Source organism: Podospora pseudocomata, chromosome 3 (genome assembly GCF_035222375.1).
Source record: "Podospora pseudocomata strain CBS 415.72m chromosome 3, whole genome shotgun sequence".
Classification (NCBI taxonomy): Eukaryota; Fungi; Ascomycota; class Sordariomycetes; order Sordariales; family Podosporaceae; genus Podospora; species Podospora pseudocomata.
Genome location: NC_085887.1, coordinates 365,649 through 392,054, shown reverse-complemented (window position 1 = coordinate 392,054; position 26,406 = coordinate 365,649). Strand labels below are relative to the sequence as shown.

Below are 26,406 nucleotides of genomic sequence, written 5' to 3'. Positions count from 1 at the left end.
CACCTTGATTTCTACGTTGTGGAACCAAACAGACCCTGTGATTTTTTGAAACCTTTGAACTTCGAAGCAATATCACCGAGGACGTGTCTTGCCAAACACTGCCAAAAGTTAAAAATAAAAATAAAATAAAAACTTAACAGATGCTTTGTGAGGCACTCCCTAGGTAGGCGGTTGTTCCTCCAATCGCCTGGCTTTTCCATGGACCCCCAACTCCCATACAACTTCAGAGCTTTCCGATATAGAAATCCGTGAATCCGTTTGCACTGTGAAGTTCCCGGCTAAAACGTCGGGATTGGGCGCGTCCAGGTTCTCCTTTTTTCCTTCTTTTTTCTTTCTTTTGTCTTTCCTTTTTCTCTTGTTTTTTTCAACGCGTCTCACTTTCTCTCCGACAACATCTCTCGCTATCCCTCGGCTCTGTTTCCCTTTGGTCATGGCATCAAGATGCACACCATACAAGCCCGATCTAAAGGCACTCAACAAAGCCAAAAATCGAGGGCGTTATCCAGCAACCGCTCAAGAGGGAAGACTTCAAGAAGCTTTTATCCTGCGGTCGAGCCGCCCTCTAAGGGAAGGGGAGCACCGCCCTTGTCGACAAAGATGTCCGCCACACCATCCAACTGGACGCAGAACAATTCGAGCTCGGAGAAGGAACGTGGCATGTTTGGAACATTGGTCCTGTCCCTTCCTTCTTACCATCAAGGTGGAGATGTGATTCTACGACATGAAGGGCGTAAAATGGTCTACGCCTCTTCAACGGATTCCGTTTCGTGGGCCACGTGGTACTCCGATATGAGACACGAGATCAGGCCCGTTGAGAAGGGTACGCGCTGGGTCCTCACGTTCAATCTCTGCACCCAGCCTATCACCAATAGGTGTTCTTTCTCTACCCTCTGCACCCAATTTGGAGCGCCACGAGGTGGCCCTTCATCAGGCCTTTGAAGTTTGGCCCAAGTCTGCCCCCTGCTGGTCTTATCTGCTCTACGAGCTGGACCACGACTATACGGTAGCCTCTGTTCAGCTCCAAACACTGAAAAGCTGATATCTTCTCTTTTTCGCTCTACTAAAGAAGGAAGAGCATGGAGACTGCAGTTTTGTCTACGATGCCGAGGTGGGCTCCAAAAGTCGGTACGGTTACCGTGCACCACGGTCACCCCCGGAGTGGCACGAGTTCAGGGATATTGAACAGTCAGAACGTAGAGTATTGTCAGTTTTGGATCTCGACGGTGAGGTGTGGGGCGAGGATCTGCCTTTTGATCCAGATAAGGCTCTACAGAAACCCTTTTCCAAGGCCACGCGGGAGGAAACGGATTACACTGGCTACATGGGCAATGATGGACTCGAAGTGACGCATTGGTACAGGTTTACCGTGCCTTTCGCTCTGTCGCCTTCTTTACTATATCTACCTGGGTGAACACTCACTGTTGCTCAATGATAGGCTCTTGTGATTTGCCAGCGGGGCTGCGTAAATGAGCTCTTGCCGGACTGGCAGGAGGATGAGGACACTGAAGAAGAAGTCAGCGAGACACAAGAGAAGAGCGATGAGTCTGAGGACAGCGATGTCGTAGAAGTGCCCCCTCCAGCAACCGCTTCCAGGCCACTGAACGTACGTCGGGTTGCTGTGTCTGTGGCGGGCGAGAAGAGAAGAATCGTGGAGGTGATTGACTTGATCGGAGACAGTGACTGAGAGAGAAAAACATCATATACTTACCCAGGTACAATGTCAAGGGATCTCCCTTCCCATTCCACTCACCACATTAACTCTTTCCAATTCGTCCAATGCCTTCACATGCTTGGCTTTGATCATCTTCCAGGCCGTAGCACCCAACGGGGGCCTCAATGGCATTGCCTCTGGTGTCGGAACAAAAAGCAATGGAAAATACCTATGTTCTTTTTCTTCCGGACCAAAACACCCGGAGTACTGCAATTTGTGCCACCCGGGTTTGCATTCAGCTGGGGCCATAATGATCTAGATCGATAAGACAGGTGCTGAGCTGGAGCTGAAAGTAATATCGACCCACTAAGCCGGCCTCACCTCGCTCTGGCATTGGTGCGTTGCCACAAAACACTGCATCAAGAAGGCTAGCTTCTAGATAGAACCATGCGCCCATCCCTATCTGGAAATCCAGCGCTTGTGGAGGCAAGCTGACAGAATTCTTGTGCAATATCGTAAGAGATAAATAGTTGGAGCCCCTTGGAGAGTTGTTGTGCATGGATTAGCTGGCTTCCAGTTTGCCTATCATCTTCTTTACCTATCCAGTGCTTCACTATCAGCGCTCGCGAAACTGCCACAATGGGTGGTTTTATGCCCTTCTTCCCCTCTGGCAGTGACTTCCGGCAGAGCGGGTTTAAAGATGCCACCCTCAAGCCTGCCGCCAAGAGAATCATCATTTGCTGCGATGGCACCTGGCAGTCATCAGTCACCAACACAGTCAACATTCCTTCCAACATCACACGAATCGCGCGGTATCTGAGCAAGGTAGGCAGAGATGGGGACGACCCAGCAAAGGAGTGGCAGCAGGTTGTCTACTACGACGCCGGCATCGGAACTGCCGTAGGTGTTCTGGAGTCTGCTCGACAGGGCAACACGGGTTCAGGCTTTGTCGGCAACGTCATCGAAGCGTACAACTTCATCGTCAACAACTACACTCTGGGCGACCAAATCTTTTGTCTGGGATTCTCGCGCGGTGCTTACACGGCTCGGGCCGTTGCTGGACTGGTCACTGATATTGGCGTGATCCAGCCTAGAGATATGCAAGACTTTGCCGAGCTGTACAATGTCTACCAGGCCCACAGCGACAACGTTCTCTTTCGTCAGAGCAAGGCCTGGCGTGAATGGGTGGAGGGAAAGCGGCTGTTTGACGCGAACCAGAAGGGAAGCCCCAAGGGGTGGAAGCAGGCACCTTCAGCCTGGGAGAAGAAACCGCATGGAGCTCCTCCGGAGGCGACGAGATGGGTCGAAGCTGTCGCTGTTTTCGACACGGTGGGTTGTCTCGGCATCCCTGAATTTGAAGGTTACATCATGGGTGGCCTCGCGTGGCTGTTGAGCTGGGCAGTTACGGTAGAGAAGTTTGGCTTCCATAACGTGACGCTGAGCCCCTACATCAAGCACGCCTATCAGGCTCTTGCGCTGGACGAGCACAGAAAGCCATTCGACGCTGCTGTTTGGCATCTTCCAGCCCCTCCTGTTCGCCCTGCTGCGGGAAGCAACGTGGCGGATCTGAGACAGGCATGGGAAGAGCTCCGTGACACAGACGGGGCAACCGAGGACCAGCTGACCGAAGCTTGGGAGAACCTTGTCGCTGCTGAAATGTTTGAGGAGTTGGGCAAGCGGGACGCCGAGCCAAAGCTTTTGCAAGTTTGGTTCCCCGGTGTTCATGTGAACATGGGAGGTGGGAGCAAGGAGGCGCTGGAACAGAGAAGGGGAGACTTTGAGCGTAGGCTTGTCACTTCCCGCACGCAACCATTGGGAACGATGCTGACCGGCTTCCAGAGATTGCCATGATTACGTTGATGTGGATGGTTGAGCAGCTAACGCCACACCTCCATTTTGACAACAACGCCTTTGAAATGTTGACAGACCGATTCATGGTCATACAGCCAATTATCGACGACCTCATCACGAGCAAGAAGCAGGACCACTGGCTGATAAAGAAGATCAATGCTCTCAAGGCGAGAGATAATGCCAAGAATGGCATTGACAGCGGCTTGACCTGGGCTCGAAATCTTGCAGCTGAGGCGCTCATGGGGTGGGCGACCGGCCCAATCGTCGACACGTTCGAGGGTGGCTGGATCAAGAAGGCGACGGGTTCCAAGTACCGTACTCCAGGCGAATATAAAGAAAGTCAGAAAGGGAGGACCAATGAAGAGATTCACCCAACAGTAAGGTACAGGATGGACCGGCTCAGCGCCGAAGGTGTGGGTTATGACCCAGTACCGCTCAAGGACTTTACGCGCCAAAAGACTGTTGTGTCGCAGACGCAAGCAGATGGCAGCATAAAGGAGGTTGTTGGCTATGAATGGGTCAAGAACAATGTCCGGATTCCAGAGTACAAGATAGCCGGGCCTTTCGATAAGGAGAGGGCCAACTTTGAGCGGGCCTGTGTGGTGACAGAGTCAGCGTCGGAATGGCTGGGAAAACTGGACAAGGAGCTGGGGATCGATTCGTGGGAGGCGCGAGGTCTGGACAAGTCTTGATTACCTTGGATAATAATCGAACAGTCGTGGGCTGCCAACCAATTCCCTGACCACGTGACTTCGCGTCCACGCTCGCTTTTTTTCTGGCTCAAGCGGTTGGTCAGTGTTTTTTCCTTGGGCCCGCGCCATTTTTGACGTTTTGCACCGCACAAACTAGCCCCACATTTCATGTCACTGGAGCTGCCACTGCCCTGACAGGGCAATGACTGCAGCGTGAGCAGAAGAGTACTCCGTAGACGAACTGAATTTGAATGAAACTGACAGACCACCCCTAACTGTATTTCATATCCTTCAACATCATCTCGAATGGTCGAGGGCAACCTCATTTTTAGTGACTTGCTTCTGTGGGGAAACAGCATAAAGTGGAGGGCTCGCTCTCTGTGGAGCTTGAGGTGGGTGGGTGGTCCAATGCCATGTGAGTCTGTGCGCGGGCCCTCCCGCTAACGAACTCTGGGCCGCGGTGGGCGTCGCGCGAACCGCGTAACCACTAAACCACTGGGACAAATCTCGCAATCCAACCTATCCTTCTGTCCACCCACACCCCCCTCCCCTCACCTCACTGGCTGTCCACTGCCGTTCCCTGCCCTCTCCGCCGTTGCCCAGCCTGTGTGAATTTGTTTCTTCCTGCTGGGACCCTACTGCCGCCGCCGCCAAACCGCCAGAACTCTTTGCGACATGGAAGAGGACTCGGCGTCGAATCCGCCTCGGGTCGACGGAGGACGTGTCGGAGACAAAGATTCCAAGACATTCCCGCTTTCGGCACCCAACCGAGGTGTCGACAACCTCAACCGCAAAATGCAGCCTCACCATGACACCCTCCCCCTAATACCACCGACCGCTGCAGGCCACCCGCAAGACGCCCCAGACGCGACACCGAACCAGACCCCAATCGCACGCGACCGACCAGCAACCATAGCCGTCGGCCCTGCTGCCCACACGTCCCAGCAGCAGCACCAGGCAGCACCATTTTACCCTCGCTCAACCTCCCCGACACACCCGCTCACCGTCGACGACTATCGCCAGCCTACCCTCCAGCGCAGCGACTCGCAAGAGAGCAGTTCCACAAACATCACCGACCGCGTCTTTACCCCACCTGTGAACGGCAGGGGAGCGAGCCCTGGCACCGCCAGCGCCCACCAGTCAAGTCAAGGATCGTCACAACTCCTCCAATTGTCTCAGATCGCCGCCGCCCAAGAGAGAATACCCGAGACCGCGATGGACCCATACGTCGACGGTGCCTCGTCGCGGAAGAGGATGGCCGATGGTGCCGTCAAGGAGGCATTACGCGACGGTCAGGTCCTCATGTCACCAGGCCAGACACATATGGGTGGCCACTCTCGAAACCCCAGTGCCGTCAGTATCGCTTCCACGACGGGAAGCCGTGTTGGAGAGGTGCATTGAATCCGGCACAAGTCTCCCCTATCTCAACAGGCATGCTAACCCGCCATACAGGTATCCGCCGAACTCAAGGCGCGCTTGTCCTATGCCATGGTTAAGGTGAACCGTGGCTGGCAAACACACTCCATCGACGAGGTTGAAGATCTTGCCTCCAAGGCTGCGTCCCCCACCTCAAGTAACTCGACAATACACCTCAGAAACGGGTCGTCAGCAAGCCCACAACTGTCTGGTGGGTCACAGCGTGCTAGCAGCAACACAACCCCTGCCACGGCCTTTGCACAGCAACTACCAGGACGACATGGAGATCCCTACGGGCGAGAGCCCCCATTGATGCCTTCTCGTGGAAGCTCGACATCCCCCGTCAAAAATACTGCCCCAGGTCTGGCCCCTCCCGTGTCCATCCAACCATCCCTGCATTCCGTCCACCCGCGGAGACACTCCAACCCAAGACTTACACCATCCCTCCTCTCAGTCTCATACCACGGCTCATCATATCCGGATCTTCTGAGCCCCGGCCAGTTACCGGGATACGCCAACGCCGCACAGCATCGACCATCGCTAGTCGATGCCATGGGGTTCTCGCCGCACCAGAATAACGCTGAAAAGGATGCCATAGAATCCCTGCTGTTCATGAGCAGTCCTGGAAACTCGGCCAATCTCAAACATGCGTTCCCCTCATCATCGCAACCGCTCCCAATTAGTCACTCGGGACCATCACGCACAGCACTGCCTTCGGGCAGGAGAACATTACCAAGCTCAAGGCCGATGCACCACCATCACGCTCGGTCGCAATCCCAGGTCCAGAAACGTGTAGAATTCGAGAAGCCCATCACCGAGACGGAAGTTGACGAGTCACAAGGGACGCCCAGGGGGAATGCCAGAAGGCGAATCAACGGAGGACCCGGTGACGGCGCGCCTTCTCGGCTGAAGCACCTACCTGTCTCTGCAGGTCTCACGTTGTCATCCAAACCGACACGGCCCGTTTTGGCTGATGCCGACATTGACCGAATGCTGGAGGCTGCGGCTGCGGCTGCAGATTCGGACTCGGATGGCGAAATAGAGCTCCCTGTACGCAAGGCGCGCCGGGACGGCGCTCAACCTGTTGTGGCTTAAGGCCGTTGATTTTCTTTGTCAGCGGGGGTACTGCACCCGAACGAGTTGAGCACTCGGCAGACTTGCTCTCCGAGGGATCACGGTTGTGTTTTTTCAATATACGTTTCACTCATGGGTAGGGATGGCTTCAAGCCATTGCAAGGCAGGGCTGCATTCGGGCCGGATCGGAGTTGGCGTTTTGGTACTGTGGGCTTCAAGCGGGTCAGCTACAATAGCTATGGGCATCACGTTAAGCGAAGAATGGGGCGCTCCTGACATGAGCGTTCTCTGTCTTTTGACGCGAATTTGACTTGCTATTGGTTCTGTTATGACATGTCTTTCCTGCCACGGTTGTTTTGGCAAATCGGGTTCATACCGTGAGCCGAACTGTATATTATTATTGATCATGCCCATGTTTTATTTTCCGAGGTAGGTCAGTATTGTATAACTGCTCACCCCTACTCCCTAGTGCATCAGAGACTCAAGCTATGTGGTTTTGGGTTAGGGGTTGAGGCGATCACCAAATATATCATGTTTTGTCGCCAATAGTCTTCATTATGTGCTATTCTGTGTTACGGCCTAAACAATATCGGAAGCTGGATATGGACGATTTTCATTTCCGTTCTGGGACCTGAGCAGTCGCCGCTTTAACCTGAGCAGAAGTGGAGATATCCTGAGCAGTGGGAGTAAGAGCCTGAGCAAGGCCTAAGCAGGGTCAGTAAAGCACTGATTAGGGTGAGTAAGGGCCCTGAGTAAGGTGAGTAAGGCGCCGTTTTTGGGTTCGCTACTTGATGTCTGGGTAGCTATTCAATTCCTAGGTTTCTCTTGCAGAGGGTAAACCGCTGATTTGATCGCGGGGAGATGTATACGCCGATACGTCACCCGTACCCCTCATCATGCTTTCACTGGCCCGGGTGTGGCCCTGAATCCACGAGCGTCTGGAATGCCTGCGCTCTATATAACTTGTTAAAATGCAGCATTTATTCATGGAATTTTACAGCACTTGTTTATGGAATTCTGCGCCCACCTTGTTCCCAACGGCTCGCCCACAATGCTCTCAACGGCTCCCAGGACTCCTCACCGGATCTCCGGACAGGCTCTTGACCGGACCTCCCGACAGGCTCTTGACCGGACCTCCGAACAATGAGAGATATGAGAAGCCTCATGAGCGATTCGAGCACCTTATCGGCAACGAGATCATAGATCCAAGCCACTGGGGCCACCGAGCGATAAGGATGATAAGGAAGTTCAGGTGCTCATAAAGAGCTCTCTTCCAATTGCAATGGTTTTCCTGCTTCTTCCTTTCCTTAAGGAATAATAAGTCAAGTCAGTCAATAAGATTGATCATTTATAGTATCTTATATATGAGACTACAACAACTCAGTTCACTACTCTCTGTATTTGCAGGTAATACCTGTTGCACTTTCTTCCTTCGACAACCACGTCGTCGTACTTAGCAGCACAGTCCGACACTCGCCAAGTTCTTGGGTAATTGCTTCACCCTCCTGAGACCCCTGTAGTTACAGTGCTCTCAGCGACCCCATTTAAAACATAACTTATACATAGTCCTCGAAGGATTGTTTACAACTGAGGACGAATAAAGGGCCGGCCTGTTCTGCCGCAGTTAAGGGTGTTGACAGCCTGACAAACAGATTTGCAGATTAACTCATTGTCTAAAGTGTTAACCGCAGTCTAACTTCTTACATAACAGACAAGACGTCTATCCTGAAGCTTAGTTCTAGGCCTCGGCTAACTCAGTATCGAAAGCGTCGACAAACTTCCAGCTAAGGTCGCCCTTTTCTACCCAGATGTTCTCAGTAGCCAGTTACCCTTGCTACTTGGCCTTATACTCGATGTACCCCTTAGTTTTTCGTCGTGCGATTAGCTTCTTAAACTCGAATAGTTTCTAGACAGGTTCGGATTTAAAGCAATAATAGCTCCGAAATTAATATTCTTGTTTTTTACCTAACTATTATTACTTTCCGGATATCTTACCTACTTTACTTGATACTACACCCTTTTCCAGATTCTACCTTTTATAATTAACTTCTTTATATTATAAACGTTATGTCACAGTTAACCCAGCGGCAGGTCGCGCAGTATGTGGGGCGCAGGACGTTCCCAGCCAATCATTAGGAAAGTCAGGAGACAGCCAATGGGGGGCTGGCCAGAAGTGCTATGGCGCCAAGACCCACGAGCACTCTGCAGGATGCAAGATGCTCGGGGTGATCGAAGGCATAGCACGACGAGCACTTTACAGGATGCAATGTGCTAGGAGTGATCGGGGCCATAGCAGGGTTAGCACTTCACGGTCCCAAGGTCTATATATACGGAGGAACTGGCTGGTGTAGATAGACAGTTCCGCAGTATGCAATACAAGTCACAATCGTTGGTATTCAGACTATTGTAATTGAGACAAGCCACTGTTGTACACTGTTTACCTGTACCGAACCAGGATTGTTCAGAAGTGCCTTCAACCAGTATCCCTTTCAGAGGTTCTGGATAGGGGTTCGTCACACGTTATTATCAATAATCGTTCACTTTTATTTTTATTTAATTACGATATAACGTTAAACTTATGGCTAATTAGTCGGGAAGAACGACGTTTAGCGGTCCGTTTCCTGTCTAGTTGTTCGCATGACTGATCTTCTACTAACTGGAGCGTGGCCGCTTTCAGAAGCTCCAATCCCATCAACTTGGCTCTCGCCTAGCACGATTCCGGTGCGAGGTTTGCCACTTCTATGGGCGTCGCATATGTGATGCCAGAATTCTGACTCCGATTGAACTTTCGTATTGCACAAGAAATGCGGGCATGGAATGAGATTCTCGATGCCGAAGCCTTGCATATGTCGCTGCCAGTTGTTTCGATCCAGAAATTGCTTCATTCGCTTGTCCGCTGGTAGGCCTTAGTTCCTGAGACAACAGGGACAATATCCGGCATACACAGTGGCATGACGGAACGTCACTAGGTCGCACAAGAAAGGCACAGTACCATGACTGATGTGATCTTGACAGTGGTCCTCCCAATTCTTTTTGCCGGCTACCCATTTGCTGCACTGGAAACAGAACTCTGCAGAACCAGATCCAGCTTCATAATAGCTTTTGGAGCGTCACAATGGCTCCATTATATCTAGGACAGGCTGTTCTTACCTTGCAATTTCTCGAGTGCGAGAAGAAACTGGACATTTACCACCCATGGGCCGTAATAGTTCCTGGTACGCAATGCGGGAGTTGTTTGTTCGAAGAACAAACAACTCCTGTAGCGCTAGAACCGAGCACTCATATCGGAGATTTTCCTGTATGTTGGCGTTTTGCTGATACTCAGCGGCTTTACTGATGCTATGCTCGATCTCTTGGCACACGTTTTCCGCGGCTAGCAAACGGTTGGAGAGGGTAAAGATGTAGTCTTTTTGCTCCGCGATCCTCCTCAGCGCCGTCCGTAGCTCTTCGTTCTTTACTGCAAGCTCCCTCTTCAACGTGCTGAGTTTGTTTTTTTGGATGTCATTCTGTGGCGATGGCAGTGAGGCGGTATCACCATTAAGGAGGTCCGGATTGATATTCTCGCGCTTGCGCTTTATGCCCTGTTGTTGATTCCCTGTAATCATCATCGGGAGATGTCCTTTGGCGCTGCGAAGAGTAAGTTAGAGTCAAGGATGGAGTTGAGTGGAAAGTTGCAATTAGCAAATGCAAACAAAACCCCAAATCGCCGCATCCAGTAGGGGAAGACGAAGCATCCAGCCCGGGCGAAATGTGCGTCAGAGCACTCAGGGCGATGGCCGACGGGTTGTATGAGGGGGCGAGTGGGCGAAGGGGACAGGGGAAACAGGCGAACAAGGCAAAGGGAGATGGAGGGGCAGGGACCAAATGAAGAATATTGGAGCGTGGAGTATAAAGAAGGGATATTAGAGAGGAGAGGCTCTACTTACATTGTGGCTACAGATAGCTTCGATAGTTCAAGAGATAAGATGGAGGAGGATACGGCGCCGTTATCGGTGGCCGAAATCTTCCGCTTTTTGGTCATGTCACTGTTCTTAATTGCTTAATCTGGCCCTCTTTCTCCCATGATACTCTTATTTGTATGAATATCGATGGGGCGAGCCATAGGGAGAAGATCCTTAAATCTTCAATTGTAGTATCCACACCGGTCTGAATAAGTTTAAAGCTACGCAGGGTAAATACTTCATATTGGTCAGTCGGAGCTAATAGCTCTGGCTTGCTCCTCGAATATTCCAAGACTTAAATAAAAGCGAGCGAGTAAAACTGTGTGTACTATATACAGCACTTATTTGTGGATTTTATTGGGGCGAGATTAACGGCTTCTTAAAGAAAGGACCGGGTGCGCTATTGTCCTCGAGCATACCAATTTTCCGAAATGGGTCGGGAACTTTTAATCTACCTTTCGAGAAGTAATCCACTTCTACTATTTACATCTGCTTGTCTCAGCCGCTACTAACCTAGCTACAGTACTCGCAGATTTCGAGGGACCTTATTCTAACCGTTTCTTGACCTTAGATTAAATAAAATGTCTTCGTTGGGCTCAAAACATCCTTACATGTACTTGGCGCTTGTGACTCTTTATATAGTGGAGGGGTTCATGTCTCACCAGAAGAACCAAGATATTTATATCAGGATATATACTGATCCTTTTAAACCTTCCTACCGCTTTTAGATGCGGATGGTTTCGATACGGAATTCGATAACCCGAGCGATGAGATGCAGGATAGCTTCATATATCTGTGGCTTATTAGTAGGACAGGATAAACAGAGGAGAAGGGGATACTACTAGGAATCAAGGCCTTGAACTCAACAGAGGCGGATGGAGTTCATCGGTCCGGGGTGAGTGTGGACTAGTCTTTTCAAAGAGAAATCTTGTCAGCTAGGAGCGGAAATTGGCGCTCAGTCTCTTGCAATCTTCTTATATGAATTTGTTCTTATGAATTCAAGTTCGCCATGTCCCTGTCCCAGTCCTTGACATAGCCACCTTTTCAGAACCCTGGTGTCGATGGCGGGGTGTTCTTGGAGTCTCGCTTCATCAGGATCCCCACCTTTTTCTCGGTAGCTACGGCCGATGATGGCGGTGGCTGTGGGCATTGCTTCTATGGGCTTCCATTCGCGGGATATTAGGCTTGGGAGGTCCTGGCCGAAGCTGTTGACGAGTATTTGAGAGTGGTAGACGTCGTGGCTGTAGGAGGTAGCTACCAAAGCTCTCATACTCTGAGAAGAGGATGCCAGGTATGCTGGTAGGGCGGCAGTGAGTTCTCGGTGTCCATGGAAGGGGTCACGACTCGATGAGATCCTCTTTTATTGTTCAAGTCCAGGTGGTGGGAAATTTCTTGACACGTCTCGTCGTACCCTCACATAAAGTGTGCGCGGAGACCGCGAGGTTGCAGGCCTGCCTGGGAAACGGCGCATGAAAGAATATCACGACAGTGATATGTACACAGATCCCCTCACTCCGGATGCAGCACGACAATTCATGAGGGCCACAAGGAAAGGTGTGATTCAGACAAGTACATTTGTCCAAGGTGAAACGTAGCGCTTCTGCCAGCAAGCGCACCACGCAGATAACAGTGCTCAAAGTCAATAGGAACGATCCTGTTATTGATACGTAGAAAGTTATGGAGCCTTGGATCCCCATGAACAACCCCGTTTTTCGTAAGCAGGGTATACATGTCCTTGAGCTCCCCGAGAAGGTGAGGACTCTAGCTCTTCAGTTGGAAGATTACTTAGCGACACTCCTTTAATGTATTCCAGGAGAATAGCAGGAGTGGGCCGCTGGCTGATCTGGTACATCCTCTTCGCGTAGCTGACGGCTACTTCACCAAATAAACACGGGATGTGGGTGCCCTGGAGCGGTTGAAGATGCAAGTCTATGTCGATTTCGTTTTCGTAATTATTAGCCTTGCTGGAGTTTCGCTCCTTTAGAATAACAGTTGTCGGCAAGAACCACTTTAGCAGCAATCACTGTAGCCAGAAGCTGACGAGCTGCGGCATCCAGAATAATAGCCAGCAAGCAATTGGATTCGGCAGGATATCTAAGAGGAAGACATGTCGATTCGCGTAGATTCGTTCTACAGGCGCTCGAAAACGTCGGAAGCCAAACTGTATATCCTATAGTACTCGGATCAATAACAGTAACTATCAGCCTTTAGAAGTTAAAGTATATACCTTAATCTCGTAGTCTTCACCGTCTTCCATCTTAAAGGGTAGAGTGACGGAGTTGAATGGTGAAAACGCAGGAAAATTAAACGAGGTGGGCTTGGCTTAAGGTTGTGTTGAAAGAGGAGGGTAGCACAAGCAAACGAGTGGGATCCACTTTTTTTAGGCACCAAAACTAAATTAGTCGGAAGCTGCAGATATCAGTACTCGAGGCTACGAGTATCCCAAACAACCAGTCCATTCCCGTCCAAGACAAGATTTCATTCGTGTCAACCCAGTGCCATGCGCCACTCTCCGGATTAAGTTTCCGTATATAGCCATTAGGATGTGCTGGATATTGCTCGCGCTCGTTATTCCTATTAATCCAATAAGGACATCCTGACCACCATTCGAATCTGCGAATATAACTATCCAAATTACTACCGGGGCTCTATCAGCTTACATTTTCTAAATCTAATTGGGTCAACGTCCGGAAGAGGCCATAGCATAATGTTACACAGTCGCTTGAGAAAAGAAGTCCCGTGACTTGGCAGTCTTGCTACGCGATAAGCTCAGTCGACTGAGCTTGAAATATAAGGATCAGGAGGAACTAGCCGTCAAATACCAATACAGCGAAGCATTTATATTTATAGCAGTATTTATCAATATAACTATCAGCAAGTAATTATCATCATATGGCTATTATACTTACGCCCTCATCTCCTTTCCTAGCCAGCGACGATTGGTATCTGTTAGCCTTTCTCCCGTCCATCTTGCGACCTCGATTATCCCATGCCTTTTGAGTTCTCCTATCACAAGACAACGATCTCCACATCCCCAAGTGAATTTCAATGGTCTGACTGACATAATATAGCCAAGGGATCCTGATTCTGACTGTTGGATAATGGGTGGTGTTCCCCGGCTTTGGAAGGCGAACTGGATAGGTTCAGAGACTTTAGTATAGAATGTCCTGACACTATCGCCCTCATTCTGTAACCATTCGGTAGTGCCGTTCAAAGAGCTCACCTCCCTATTTAGGAGATAGTCATCAAAAGCATTTTCAACCCTGAACACATCATTGATCTGCTCTTGGGTAGGGTTTGTATAAAATTGATAAAAATCTCGGACCTCGTTATAGCCCGATATCCAGGTCTTCTGGGACAGAGTAGGTTTGCCGGCTCCTGGTAATGTGTGAAATGAAGCAATGCCATTTGGCAAAGGGGCCTGAAACAAAACGTCCCTTAAACTAGCCATATTATATACTGAAAATAGGAGGAAAATGTGATTGTATATTGATGATAAATAGCAGTAAGCGGGGTCTGCTTTGTCGAGAACAAGAAGACGGCTATGGAAGCAAATAGGGGAGTGTCAGCCAGACTTAAATAAGTTAACTGCCTTCACAGGCAGGGTGTGCCTTGGAAGTGAGGTTCAACTATGAAATGCATTGGCCAACATTGCGACCAACAAGATATAACGTTATTTGCTCCCCTGCAAGCTAAGACTCATCATGCCCAGCGCCCCGAATCCATGATACATAGAACAACTCCTGAGCAGCGTGCAGCTTATCACCCACTCCTGAACAAAGCGTTCATTGGTGAGACGTGCTGCATCCCTTTTTGGCGGCTATGAATACTCAAGTTGGATCGACGTGTGGCCCACGCTAATGCATAAATCCCACACGAGGAAAGCGAAAGCAGACGAAGAAAAGCGGAAGCAGTGGGTGATTGAACGCTAAAATAACTGCACTTAAATAAGCTGCATGGCAGAGATGATGGTTCACCACCCTTGAGGGAAACCGACCCTTTTCCCACACCCTTGACTAACATAAGTAGGGTATGCCAAGTTGTGAAATGACTTTTTCGGAATCATACCTGGCGGGGCAACTTTTATTCTAAGGCATTGGCAGCCGTACCATCCCTGCAATGGTGTACGAGATGAACCATGGTGAAGATGGGTATAAATTGTAGGATGCGAGTGTCGACATGTATATTGTCAGAGATGTCGGTGCTTGTGACAAGGGCTGTAATATCAGGGCTTGGAACTTCATGGTTCAATTCAGGCTAATGATCTTCAATGGCCTCGAAGAGCGTGATACCGAGAAGAAGAAGGAAATACAGTCTTGATGATCCTGAACGCGTATTTTATCCTCCCTTGCCTGGCCCGTGCCCTTGTTGGCATCAGGCCGCTGCCAAGTCCTCCGATATCTTACAGAGCCAGTGAGCTTCCTTTGATAACCATCATGCCTTCTGATTGTCTGCCTCACTTTGACGACTGGTTCACAACGTGTAGTTACCCCTCCTTGCGGTGGTATCGACAGTGTTGTTGGTGGTGGTTGCGAGTGGTTGGCTTTTGCCGTGTGACAGTGCTGCTTACTCCAGTGACCCAGCCAAACGGACCCACCAGAAATGCTTGTGGCAGCCGTCTGGACTCCTTCAGTATCCGAGATAAGTTGAATGATGTACCTCGTGCATGAAAGGCAGAGGCGTAACGGCCTGTATGGGTTCAGGATATTGACATCAGACGAAATCCGTGAGGTCCTCGTCGGATTTCCGTATGGAAGTCCGCTAATCCTGGACAGCTACTTTTCTCAACAACAAATATATCAAGGAAAAGTTTGAGCATGTTTCTATGTAATATACCTCTTTAGGTACCTACCACGCTATTTTCTGAAGATTTGACTGGTGGCGAGCCAACATATCAAGCATCAATTCATAAAATAAAGTTATCGATAAAACAAGGAATGGCACTTGGTCCTGTACCAAGATTGTTTGGCCACAGAAATTTGATCACATAAATCACGGAGGATCTGATACTCTTGACAGGTAACAAGATCAGACTTCTTTTGCCTTGCCGCTACATACTCTTCCTGTTTCAGTGTGCAAAGTGTTGTCAGTCAGTGATTGCTCTGCAGTAACGTGAATAACTTACATCCGGCCTCTCAGGAAAGACTCCAATCGAAGATGCGAGAAGATGCCACTGAGAAGGAAACCGCGATAACAGCGGCATTCGGCGGGATTGTGGGCGGTTGTATTGAGCCTATAGCAACCTGTGATAATATCGGTAGACAATTATGTGGAGGCGGATGCGCCCCTTGGGTTATATCTGCTGCCATGAGGGGGCCTGTGCTCCAGGTTGGGAATGCCAGTTGGGTGATAACATGGGCGCTGTCCCGAGGGTGAGGGATGTGTGGGTAACGGCGGCGTTATCCATGCGCTGGCCTAATGTCAAAACCTTGAAACCTGTCACGACGAACTAAGAATGTCCTGCAAGCCTCCGAATTTGTCGCCCTGGCCCGGCCAATCCGCAATTCCCACATCTTGCAACCACAACCGCCGACGCCGCAACACAGCTAACGCCCGACTCTGCGCTACCACCTCACCTAACTGATCCACAATTCCCAGGAGCGCAGGGACCCTTCGAGCTCGGGCTTGCCCTGGGAACTGAATCTCTACGAGGTCTATCCCCCCCACAAGTGATAGCAACAACTACGTCCCTCAACAAGACCGCAATAATGAAGGCTCAACCAGCGTGTGGCTGAAGCGATAATCTTGAAAGAGATCAGGAAGCATACTACCCGTGCTTTCTTGGTTTATATGTAACCAATTTACAGACTGCCACGAGCTGCTCTGGGTTTGGATACCTACTGGTGACTTTTCAGCTTCGACAGAGGTACCCAAGGGTGTTCAAATGAGGTCAATGCAACCATTTAGAAGCAGGATTTGGAGGATATGCGCCTTAGCTGAAGTGAACTGGCTGGCGATCAGTTTCCTTGCATCTCCGTTTTCGATTCGAAGTGGTGGGTGTCTCTCGTAGGTAGATAGTCAATCTATCAGGAATAACATATGCTGCAAAACATGCCAACCACTTTATGTAGGCGTGAAGCGGGTGGCTCTCTAGATGACCGAGACTGTAATAAGGAACTCCTTTCTCCCCATCTCCGAGGACAGCACTGGCGGGCGGTGATTCACCTCCTTCACCAGCCCTGTCTGATACAACGGTGGAGAATGTCGATCGGGGACCAGATTATGATTTCTGTACTAAGAAAGATGAGGGTTACTTTTCTGACAATAGTGACCTGCATTGAGACTCCGTGTGTCACATTCATTCCACTCTCGCCTTACTTGACTAACAATCCATACTACCTTACGTACACAATCCCATCTACCACTCCGCCAGCACAACCAATTAATGACAAAAACACACAAATACCAATCACTAAAGTTGCCTCAGATCCAAGCCCGAGTCAACCCAGCTAGATGCAGTGACACAGCAATCAAAATGATCGAGCTCTAGACATCAAACTTATTATAGATTGCAAGACGTCGTCCCATACTGATGAAGGCTCGTTTGGTGTAGACCGTGTGTCATGATCTCCCAAGGGATAAGCCACTCATCACTGGCAAAAAGCTCAATTGCCGCATTTGCTATTCAACCAAGATGCCAGCCGGTGCTGTGCATCTTGCTCCCTGGGCGCCACCTGATAAGTCGGACTTGCCGTCCCAAGGTAGGTATTGGTTTCCCCGACTCCTTGTCAATGTCGAGGAAGAGTCTGGCATTGCTAGTAGTTTATAGAGACAACACCAGCTAACTGCACGTTTAAGGGAACCCCCCTTGTATAAATGATTGCAGGGTTGGTCGAGCCCTAACCCAGCCTGCTGATATTCGAGCTGTTCTCTCCTCAAGCCCTCTGTGTTAAATTTAATTTGAGAATGGTGGAGGATGAAGTCCAGCCTCTCCATAACTCAGAGGCTTGCCCAAAGACCCTATGACCCATGGGAATACCTTTCTTCAGCCGGTTAGACAGGCGGAGGTATTCCATCATCCTCGGTTGCGCGCCCTTTCTTGTCTTTGTCTTGTGGATAGTCGAGAGAAAGCCAAAAGCAAACCCCTGAGCCCTCGCAAGGCATCATTGGCGTGACGGCGGCGGCATCGAAAATGACCTAGCCTCTCCCTGTTGTCTATGACTTTGACTCACATGTTATACCACCACCACCATGCCAGAGGCACTTGACCTCGTCATGCATGCGGTTGTTTTGCTTTATCTCTCTCGGCGGTGCCTAACCAACAAGATATCCTGTCCCATTGAGCGTTTCCGAGTTGAATGTCCTGCTGGCAGCCCTTTGTCCTATTCGATGTAGCTAGTATCATCGATTACCATGGACACGACCCCCCAGATCGCCGGGGATAAAGCTGCTCCTCTCGAACGAGAAGTTGCAACCCTTCGTAAGAAGACATCCATGATCACATCAGTCGGGATTAGACACTTGCTCTGTCTGGTTACCTCTCCTCGTAAGCAGACACAACTCTTTATTCTAGACGCAGCTCGCGATTTTGTGTAGAGTTGAAGGGTAGCGAATATTGCCATCACCTGAAACTGCATGCCCATCCCCACCGCGACATTTCGAGGATGCTACCCACAGAGGATGTCGAGCTGATTGGTCTGGAGACGGGCGAAAGCAGTCCGAAAGGAAAGCATACCCAACCATTGCCTCTTTTGCATACCTAGGTATGTTGTAGTCGGCAATGAGTGCGAGAAGTGTGCCAAAGTCCCCTCAAATACGACACCCCTTGTGATAAAGGATAGCCAGGTTAGGAGAGACGTTGTCGGCTCTGTTCTGGCTTGCCTTGGTCCGTGTTCAAGGCACATCCTGTCGTGTTAGCAGGATTGGGAATTGCCTTTCCTTTCCCCCCGGTGTGACATCAGGTAGGAAACCAAAGGTTCGGTGAGGAGTACAGTATCATATGCGAGGCACGATTTCGGTCGTCGCTGGTTTGGTCGCTCCAGTTTCGGTCCTGGCTGGAAGAACGGTAGATAGTGGTAAGAGGACGAGATGCTGTCGTCGGCGGTGGGAGGACAACCTGGAAATCAGAGTCGGAAAGCATGCCACTTCAACCATGTCCCACTGAAATGTCTGAAACAGTCTGTAAGGTCCCCAGGAACCATGACACATCTCGTTCAAGAGCTGCTCCCCAGATTAGTCAGATCACGGCAGGCTTGACCCGTCACTGCGCCAGGTCCGGCTGGACCATTGTCTTGTTTTGTGTTTCAGTTGTGGTGACAACGTTGGTTGGCTCTGCGGTGATGGCTAAGGTGTGCAGGACTGGAAGGGAGGAAAATGGAAAAGGGGGTGAAGTGTGGAGGTGTGGACTGATTTTATACGCAAGCAGGGAAGATTTGCGAGCAAACTTTTCAGCGGCGATATGCATGGCTGCGAGGTTATACAACCCTACGGTTGTACCAGCCAATGCCGCATTCTCCACTTGGATGATGGTTGGAAAGGCACACTCAACATCTGTAGTTATTGGTCTCATTCAGGTGGTTGCCTGGTCAACCATGGACTTTCAGGGGTAATTAGGCACGCTATGCCAGACATGCTTCTTAGTTACCCACCTACGAATGAACATGTCGTCTGGTTATTCTGGCCCACAAATCAGTCTGAAGAGACAAGGAATAATCGCGGGAGGTCAATGGCGTCAGCGGATTGACAAGTGCAAAGTCAAACCGCCTCAAAAGCTAGGGCAGGCACCTTTGAGTCAGCAAACCCAACAAACTCTTTGGCGCCCTAGGGTCCGCTTACCTCGACAAACACCTTGTTAAGTTCGAGCATCGCGATCCCCTTCCCCAGGCATTCAAATCTGCCAGAAGTTCCAAAGACAAGGCCTTGCACAAACTCCATACTTTTCTTGTCCACATCTTCCATCTCCACTAACCACCTCTCTGGTCGAAACACGTCAGCGTCAGCCCCAAAAGTTTCCTGATTTCGGAAGATGGAGATGGCATCCCAGCAGACGTTTGTCCCAGGCGGGATTCTGACGCCACAGACAGTTTGCTCCGTGTCGCATATTCTCGGAAGAAGGCCCATCACTGGCGAAGACAGCCTCAGTCCCTCCTTCATCACAGCCTGCAAGTACGGCAGCCGCCGTGCCTCTTCCTCTGCAATGGGACTCGACACCCTCCCCTCCCGTATCGCAGCATCAATCTCGTCTTGCAGCCTCTTATAGCTCCCAGGTGAGCTCATCAGATGAAACATGGTCATCCTGATCGCCGTCGCCGTTGTGTCGCTCCCCGCCCCAATCTGCACAAACGTCTCCAGCCACGCGTTCGTATGGCCCAACCCATGCTTGACAAAGCTCCCGAGCATATCCCGCCTCACAACTTTGTCCTTCCCAAACCGCTCCGCCGCCTGCTTCTTGGCCAGCTCCTGCTGCCTCACCACCCCCTCCAGTTTCTCCTTCGGCAGCAGCGCTCTAACAAGTGGGTTCTGCAACAGCCCGAGCGTCCAGGGTATGGTCGCCAGCGTTATCACCAACGGCAACGATCCCGTCACCCCGGTCATCTGCCCGTAGGTATCCCGGTCGTGGACCAAGCACTCGAAGCAGCGTCCTATCGCCAGCTCTGAGATCACATCTTGTGTCATGAAGGTGGCCTTTTCCGCCAGGTCCATTGGTCTGTACACCCCCCTTTCATCATCAGATAGGTATTTTCTCTCGATCAGCTGCACCAAATCTGCCACTCGGCGGTCGACGGCCTCGTGGAGGTTGTCCACGTCTTTGCCGCTGTAGCCTGGGAGGAGCTTTGCTTTTAGCGCGGCGTGCTTGTGGTTGTCTCGTTCTGAGAGGACGGTGCTGACGGGCTGGTCCATGCGGAACATGTCGTACCATTGTCCTCGGTGCCACGGGCCGCGGGCAGACCATAGTTGGCGGATGGCGGCGGGGTCGCTGGTGATGACCCAGTTGGGGGCGATGCGGTATATGGGGCCGTAGCGTTTGGAGAGGGAGGAGATATGCCGGGCGAGGGATCCGGTGCTTTGGTGGTAGGTGAGCCAGAGGGTGGTGATTTTGGCTGGGAGGGGACCAGGGATGTGAGCGAGGCGGAGGTAGCGCGATGTGCGGGAGAGGATCCGGTAGGTGAAGAAAAGGGCAGCGAGAGTGACAATTAGCGATAGGTATATCATGTCTACAAGCTCTCTATGATTAAGAGTAACAGAAAGGTTGAAGCGGGATTAGAAGAGAAGATTAATGGAGCAGGTCGTACAGTTTTTCCCCTCACTCGTCAAAGCACAAAGCTCCTGGGGTGCGAGGAGTGCGAGCAGAGAAATCCGATCACCGACATTTGTCAGCCGGCGAATATCCCGCTTCCAAACACAGTGTCACATTGAAGGCGATGTCTGTACCATGTCGGGTCCAACCACAGGGAACCAATGAGGGCGGTGGCCAGGAAGACCGCCGGGACATGGGGACATGAAACTAGAGGCTGCGACAATGATCCGAGGTCCTAAGGTATTGATACTCGAGAAAAGCCAGCCTTTTTGTCTTATGAGGCCTCTTGACTTGCTTCAAAGGCCATATACTAGTCCTAAAAAACCTCTTGCATATGTCGAAAGGCATCTTGTCCATCTTGGAAAGCCCTTTATGTACTTTGAAGGCCTGTTAATGCATATTGAAGGCCTGCTAGGTATATTTAAGCGCGTATTGGATATCTTTGAAGGCCTCTTGATCATGTTCCAAGGCCTGTTGATAGATAGATAAGGTATTCACTATCTCCAAGGGCATATTGATTATATCTGGATGCCCTTATTAGGTCGAGGGACTTTTGCCACTAGAAAATGTCGATTAGCAGTGCATGCGGCATGGGCCAACCTGTTAAGCCCCAAGCTGGTGACTGTCAGTCCAGATATCCATCGCACGTTGCATTGCTACACCATCCACGAAGACTGAATGATCACCAAGACTTTGGCCACTCCCTCGGTAGGAACATTATCAAATGCTCCAGAACTCGTAATGAAGTCAACAAAATCGGTCCTTTGTTACAGGGGTTTCTTGTCCCGTATCCGCGTTGATAGAAATCGTTTGTCATGATAATGCGATTCCTTGTGGCAGTGGAGGGCCGACTGATTTCCATCCAATCAAGCGCGTCTAGCTGGAGCAGGATCAGGTGACTAGACAAGAAAATGTTGACAGAAAAGAGAGCAGGCTACCTGCCTATGTAGGTGCTGCCCTTCCATCACAGGGACCGACATAAGCGGGGCTCTTGTTGGGTAAACGCACAAATTTGCGACCACCACCTGCACCGAGGATCAAAGTCTTGCCCGAAACAAACAAATCAAAGGCCAACCACTGATGCCAAGGTTTCAGCCAATAACGCGCAAGCACCATGCCAGCAACAAGCACGCCCGACCAGCTCCAACCCCCACCCCGAGACACGATTTTCCACCTCTCTCTCGACCCCCAACCTCCCAGTCCAGCCGCACCAACCCTCATCCTCCTCCATGGCCTCACATCCTCCCATCTCGAATGGTCCCTCGTCATCCCACACCTCCAACCTCACTACCACCTTCTCCTCGTCGACCTCCCAGCCCACTCCCGCTCCTCCTCCCTCCCACCCCCATACACCATCCCCTCCATGGCCGACCAAGTAGCATCAATCATCCAGTCCCACGCACGGAACAGCCAAGCCCACGTGGTTGGCATGTCCATGGGCGGCTTCGTCACCCTCAATCTCGCCCGCCGGTACCCCTCCCTCTGTCTCTCGGCGTTTGTCTCTGGCGCCACACCTTTTGAGGGTATCACGAGGTGGTTGGCAAGGAACAACTGGGTATTATACTATGGGTTCTGGCTGTCAAACTTGATCATCACAGATGGGATGTATGACTGGATGTGCCGGGTGATGGACATGAAGGAGCATCGTGAGCTGCGGCGGGAGATTGTGAGGAATGTCAAGTGGGAGGTGATCAGGGATGTGTATGGGAGCATTGTGGAGGAGTTCACCGTGGAGGGGATGGCAGAGGTGGGCCAGGTGAGGTGTTTGAGTGTTGCTGGGGGAAAGCAAGATCAGGTTGAGGTGACGAGGAGGGTTGGTCAGGTCTGGAAGGAAAGGGGTTTGACTGGGCGGCTGGGTAGCCGGGCATTTGTGGTCAGAGGGGCGGTGCATGCTTGGGATTTGCAGTTTCCTGACGTTTTTGCTGGTGGTATTAGGAGCTGGGTTGAGAGGGACGAGTTGCCGGTTCAGTTTGAAGTTTTGGAATGAGCAAGGTGTCGCGATTGTGTGAGTATTACCCATCTTTGTCCTTCTGTTGTGCTTAAATACACATCGTACCATGTCATCTGCTCTCTCATACTGGTCTACCTGGGCAGTCCCATCGCCCTTCTAAAGAAGTTATTTTCCACAACAGGGAATCCTCCTTCCAGCACCTGCCCCTCGTCACCTTTCAACGTCTTCAATCCCTCATTCCACTTGCCCATCGCAAGACCGGTGAGAAACCCACCCAGCGGCTCTGTTGGAGACCAGTTGCCTCTCATTCCAAACTTGAAGACAGGGTGCAGCGCATGCCCCAACCCCGTCCTCGCAAGCCCCAGAGGTGGCATGTACTTGGTAATGCTCTTGTCCTGGTCGAGCCAATCGATAAACCCAGGACGGACGGTGCTTGCACGAAACAGCGGGTTTTTTTTCCTGACATCAGCCAATGCCAGTTCTGTCTCGCCTTTTGTTTTGCCGAAGATGGGGGTGAAGAGCCCCGGCTGGAAGGTTGCACCTTGGCCGGAGACATAGACAAAATTGAATGGCTTGTTGGTCGCTCTCAAGGCCGGTTGGAAAGCCGACGCAAAGGCCAATGGGTAGGTTTTGGTGATGGTGATGTAGTCCCTGTTTGATTCAGATTGGTCAGTCCAAAGCCAGCAGGGGTAATATAGGCTCGGGTGCGGGACATACTCTTTGTTCACTTGTGTTTGGCTAATACCAAGGGCCCAGACACAACCGTCCGCGTCTTGGAGTTGGCTGAGGACCTCGGGACTGTACGAGGAAAAGTCCTTGTGGATGATGACGTTGACCCGGGGGTCCTTGGCATCTTCAGCTAATTGCACTGGCCGGCGACTGAGGATGGAGATTTTGGAGATGTCGGTTGTCTTGAGCATGGCGTCGAGCACCGTGGTGCCGACCATGCCTGTGGCGCCTGTTAGGATGAGATGCATCCTGCTTGGATGATGTGGCTTTTGAAACAAAAGAATCTGAGGATGAACCGATGATACCGAGAAGAGACGAGAAAGCAGCACTTTTTGAAATACTTTATAGTACTCCCGAAGAGTCGGCAGAACATCGCACTGCGGCCGTCTTGGCAGCCGGTCAGCCCGACACGGTGATATCGGTGTTAGTCATCCCTGCGGATGCGGGTTGTTATGGCCGATGCGGATTGATTGGAATCCCGGCGCTGAGGGCGGAATGCGCAGGTCTTCGGATAGATTCTGACATCTGACCAACATGAACAAAGGTGCATGTGTTGCCATGGACCCTGAGCCCGAAATCAGTAACGAAACACACCCAGTCATAATACAGACAAGACGACAGAGGAAGACGGCCAGCAATCTTCACTCGGATGTTAGGTACGCTGGTGAGCCTAACAAGTCTTGCCAGCACCAGCTATCAGTGATCACCAGCCCATTGAGAGCAACAACAGGTATAGAAACTTAGGTTTCACGGGCTTTCGGTGGTTGTAACGGGAGGAAGAAGAAAACTTTGGAATAACGTGCGTGATAAGCGAGTGACACGGATAAGCGAGTGACACACTTCCCCCCACAACACAACACCTCCACCTTCAACATCACTTTCTTCCACAACACAATATGACCTCACCATCAAAAGAAGGCAGGCTTATTATGGCCCTTCAAGCTCTCGAAAAAGATAAAGATCTGAGTTTACGAGCTGCAGCTAACGTCTATAATGTTGCTTTCAAAACCCTTGCGCGCCGACGAGCCACTGCCAGCAGAATAACATTATCACGCCCTGCATGCCTCCACACTCCTCCCACCTCCTTCAACCACTCGATGTTGGCTGCTTTGGGCCGCTAAAACAGGCGTACGGTCGCCAGATCGAGGCCTTAATGCGCATACATATCAACCATATAAGCAAGCTCGAGTTCCTCTGTGCCTCAAGTGAAGCCTTCTTCGCCTCTATAACAGAGAAGAATATACAGGGTGGCTTTGCAGGTGCTAGCCTTATATTTCTAATTCAGTTATTGTAGTTTCCTAGTGTTGTGGTTGTATAATTGAGGATAGTTATGGTGGGGTGGTGGAAAGTGTGTCGCTCGCTTGTCTGTGTCACTCGCTTATCACGCACGTTAGAGAGAAAAAAAAGATTGAATACAATACAGTATACCTCTGGGCAGACTGAGGGGCTTTATAGATCTATCTAAGCTTTAAATTAGTTTAAGATTAAATATGTCCGGGATCTGACCTCATCGTTCCGTGCTTTTCCAGCAGCGACCTCCCAAGCCCTGCATAGGTAATGCCATGCTTGATCTATGAGGGGGATGCTGCCGGTGTTGTCATGGTGGCTCAGGCTGACCTCCGGTTCGATGTGGAGAGAAGAAAGGACCCAAAAATGGGCTGCTCAAATGCAGGATATGTTGCAATGGAACCTCGGACTAGGCCTACCGAGTTCACCACAGACAAACTCAGATTTGTTCTAATTTGCTGCCATTTATCCAGCTGCTGTTGGTGACGGAATGCCACCACGGCCTATCTGCTGCCAAGCTTTATTCCCGCCGAAGGCTTTGAACCACCTTGTAGACGACTCACCCACATAAAACACATGGCGTATAAAGAGTAGATCACATTCTCAGTGTCATGATGGCCAAATGTTTTCCACCCTCTTCCGTCCACTAACAACTCCCACCGCCGGTAAAAATGAAGCTAATCCCCCTTATTCTTCCCTCCTACTTGGCCAGCGCTCAGGCTCTAGGCCAACGCCTGAATTTCACCGTCGACGCAACCGGCCGCGGCTGTCCACCGGGCTCTGTATCGGCTGCCATTTCCCCTGACGCCCAGGTCATGACTTTTGGTTTCGACAAGCTCCAAGCTTACATCGGCCCAGGTTACGACCTTGCTGCAAGAACATCAAACTGTGGAGTCCATATCACGATCAATCATCCAAACAGCCACGTGCAGTATGCTGTTGTTGAGAACACCTATCACGGCTATGAGCATCTGGACAAAAGTATCACTCTCACGCTCCTGTCAACGTTGTATCGCTCGGACAACGCGGGGCAGGTGATGACTACATCGGCCGCTATTCCGGGTTCAGGCGTGGGCCAGACATTCACCAGGACGGTGGCTGTTCCGGAGACCGAGTACCTGTGGTCAACATGTGGGAGCATTTCGACTCGGTGGATGTTGAGTGAAAGAATTTCATTGACGAGCAGGGAGAGAGGTGTTGAGGGAAAGTTTCAGGATGAGGACGAGGGTGTTGTACCGCTGACGAGGCAGCTGCGGCTTCTGTGAGTTTTCATTGCGGTGAGAGCTGAAGGCGGGATGGGAGCCATGCTAACTTGGGAGCAGATATCACCAGTGCAACTGAGATGGTCGATGCTTGGGAATGTATATTGCCTTTTGTTTAATCTTCATGCCGAAGGCCCTATGCTGAGGCTTAGCAATGGAAACAAAATTGCTGTAGCTCTCTCTTTCTTCGTTCCAACGCTATCTAAGCAACTAATGCCTGGTGATCATCTTCACAGACTGGACGTGCTCCAAAATGCTTGACACTGAGGGCTAATTAATGCTCAGTCTGAGTCCTCGATTGGCTCGGGTGAAGAT

At 50.8% G+C, this 26,406-nt stretch overlaps 8 protein-coding genes across 8 annotated transcripts; 5 read left to right on the top strand and 3 right to left on the bottom strand.

Annotated features, from left to right (window-relative positions):
* Positions 1-2,233: 2,233 nt before the first annotated feature.
* QC762_300930 (uncharacterized protein) lies at positions 2,234-4,194 on the top strand (the record flags this gene model as incomplete). Its single annotated transcript, XM_062888402.1, has 2 exons — positions 2,234-3,434; positions 3,491-4,194. Exons 1-2 carry the CDS (start codon positions 2,291-2,293, stop codon positions 4,192-4,194), a joined length of 1,848 nt encoding a protein of 615 aa, XP_062744281.1. The 5' UTR covers positions 2,234-2,290.
* Positions 4,195-4,869: 675 nt separating this feature from the next.
* On the top strand, positions 4,870-7,227 carry QC762_300940 (uncharacterized protein; the record flags this gene model as incomplete). The annotated part of the gene is made up of 2 exons (XM_062888403.1): positions 4,870-5,586; positions 5,647-7,227. 2 exons carry the CDS (start codon positions 4,870-4,872, stop codon positions 6,703-6,705), a joined length of 1,776 nt encoding a protein of 591 aa, XP_062744280.1. The 3' UTR covers positions 6,706-7,227.
* A 2,603-nt stretch (positions 7,228-9,830) lies between these two features.
* Positions 9,831-10,289, bottom strand: QC762_300945 (uncharacterized protein; the record flags this gene model as incomplete). The annotated part of the gene is made up of 1 exon (XM_062888404.1): positions 9,831-10,289. The coding sequence occupies one exon, from the start codon at positions 10,287-10,289 to the stop codon at positions 9,831-9,833; it is 459 nt and encodes a 152-aa protein (XP_062744279.1).
* Positions 10,290-15,892: 5,603 nt separating this feature from the next.
* Positions 15,893-16,078, top strand: QC762_0048600 (uncharacterized protein; the record flags this gene model as incomplete). The annotated part of the gene is made up of 1 exon (XM_062883458.1): positions 15,893-16,078. The coding sequence occupies one exon, from the start codon at positions 15,893-15,895 to the stop codon at positions 16,076-16,078; it is 186 nt and encodes a 61-aa protein (XP_062744278.1).
* Positions 16,079-19,169: 3,091 nt separating this feature from the next.
* QC762_0048590 (uncharacterized protein) lies at positions 19,170-20,903 on the bottom strand. The gene is made up of 2 exons (XM_062883457.1): positions 19,398-20,903; positions 19,170-19,336 (listed from the first exon to the last, which is right to left on the bottom strand). Exons 1-2 carry the CDS (start codon positions 20,775-20,777, stop codon positions 19,214-19,216), a joined length of 1,503 nt encoding a protein of 500 aa, XP_062744277.1. The 5' UTR covers positions 20,778-20,903; the 3' UTR covers positions 19,170-19,213.
* A 1,073-nt stretch (positions 20,904-21,976) lies between these two features.
* QC762_300960 (uncharacterized protein) lies at positions 21,977-22,849 on the top strand (the record flags this gene model as incomplete). Its single annotated transcript, XM_062888405.1, has 1 exon — positions 21,977-22,849. The coding sequence occupies one exon, from the start codon at positions 21,977-21,979 to the stop codon at positions 22,847-22,849; it is 873 nt and encodes a 290-aa protein (XP_062744276.1).
* Positions 22,850-22,859: 10 nt separating this feature from the next.
* On the bottom strand, positions 22,860-23,999 carry QC762_300970 (uncharacterized protein). The gene is made up of 2 exons (XM_062888407.1): positions 23,531-23,999; positions 22,860-23,464 (listed from the first exon to the last, which is right to left on the bottom strand). Exons 1-2 carry the CDS (start codon positions 23,788-23,790, stop codon positions 22,945-22,947), a joined length of 780 nt encoding a protein of 259 aa, XP_062744275.1. The 5' UTR covers positions 23,791-23,999; the 3' UTR covers positions 22,860-22,944.
* A 1,268-nt stretch (positions 24,000-25,267) lies between these two features.
* On the top strand, positions 25,268-26,358 carry QC762_301020 (uncharacterized protein). Its single transcript, XM_062888409.1, has 2 exons — positions 25,268-26,091; positions 26,152-26,358. Exons 1-2 carry the CDS (start codon positions 25,501-25,503, stop codon positions 26,350-26,352), a joined length of 792 nt encoding a protein of 263 aa, XP_062744274.1. The 5' UTR covers positions 25,268-25,500; the 3' UTR covers positions 26,353-26,358.
* Positions 26,359-26,406: the final 48 nt, after the last annotated feature.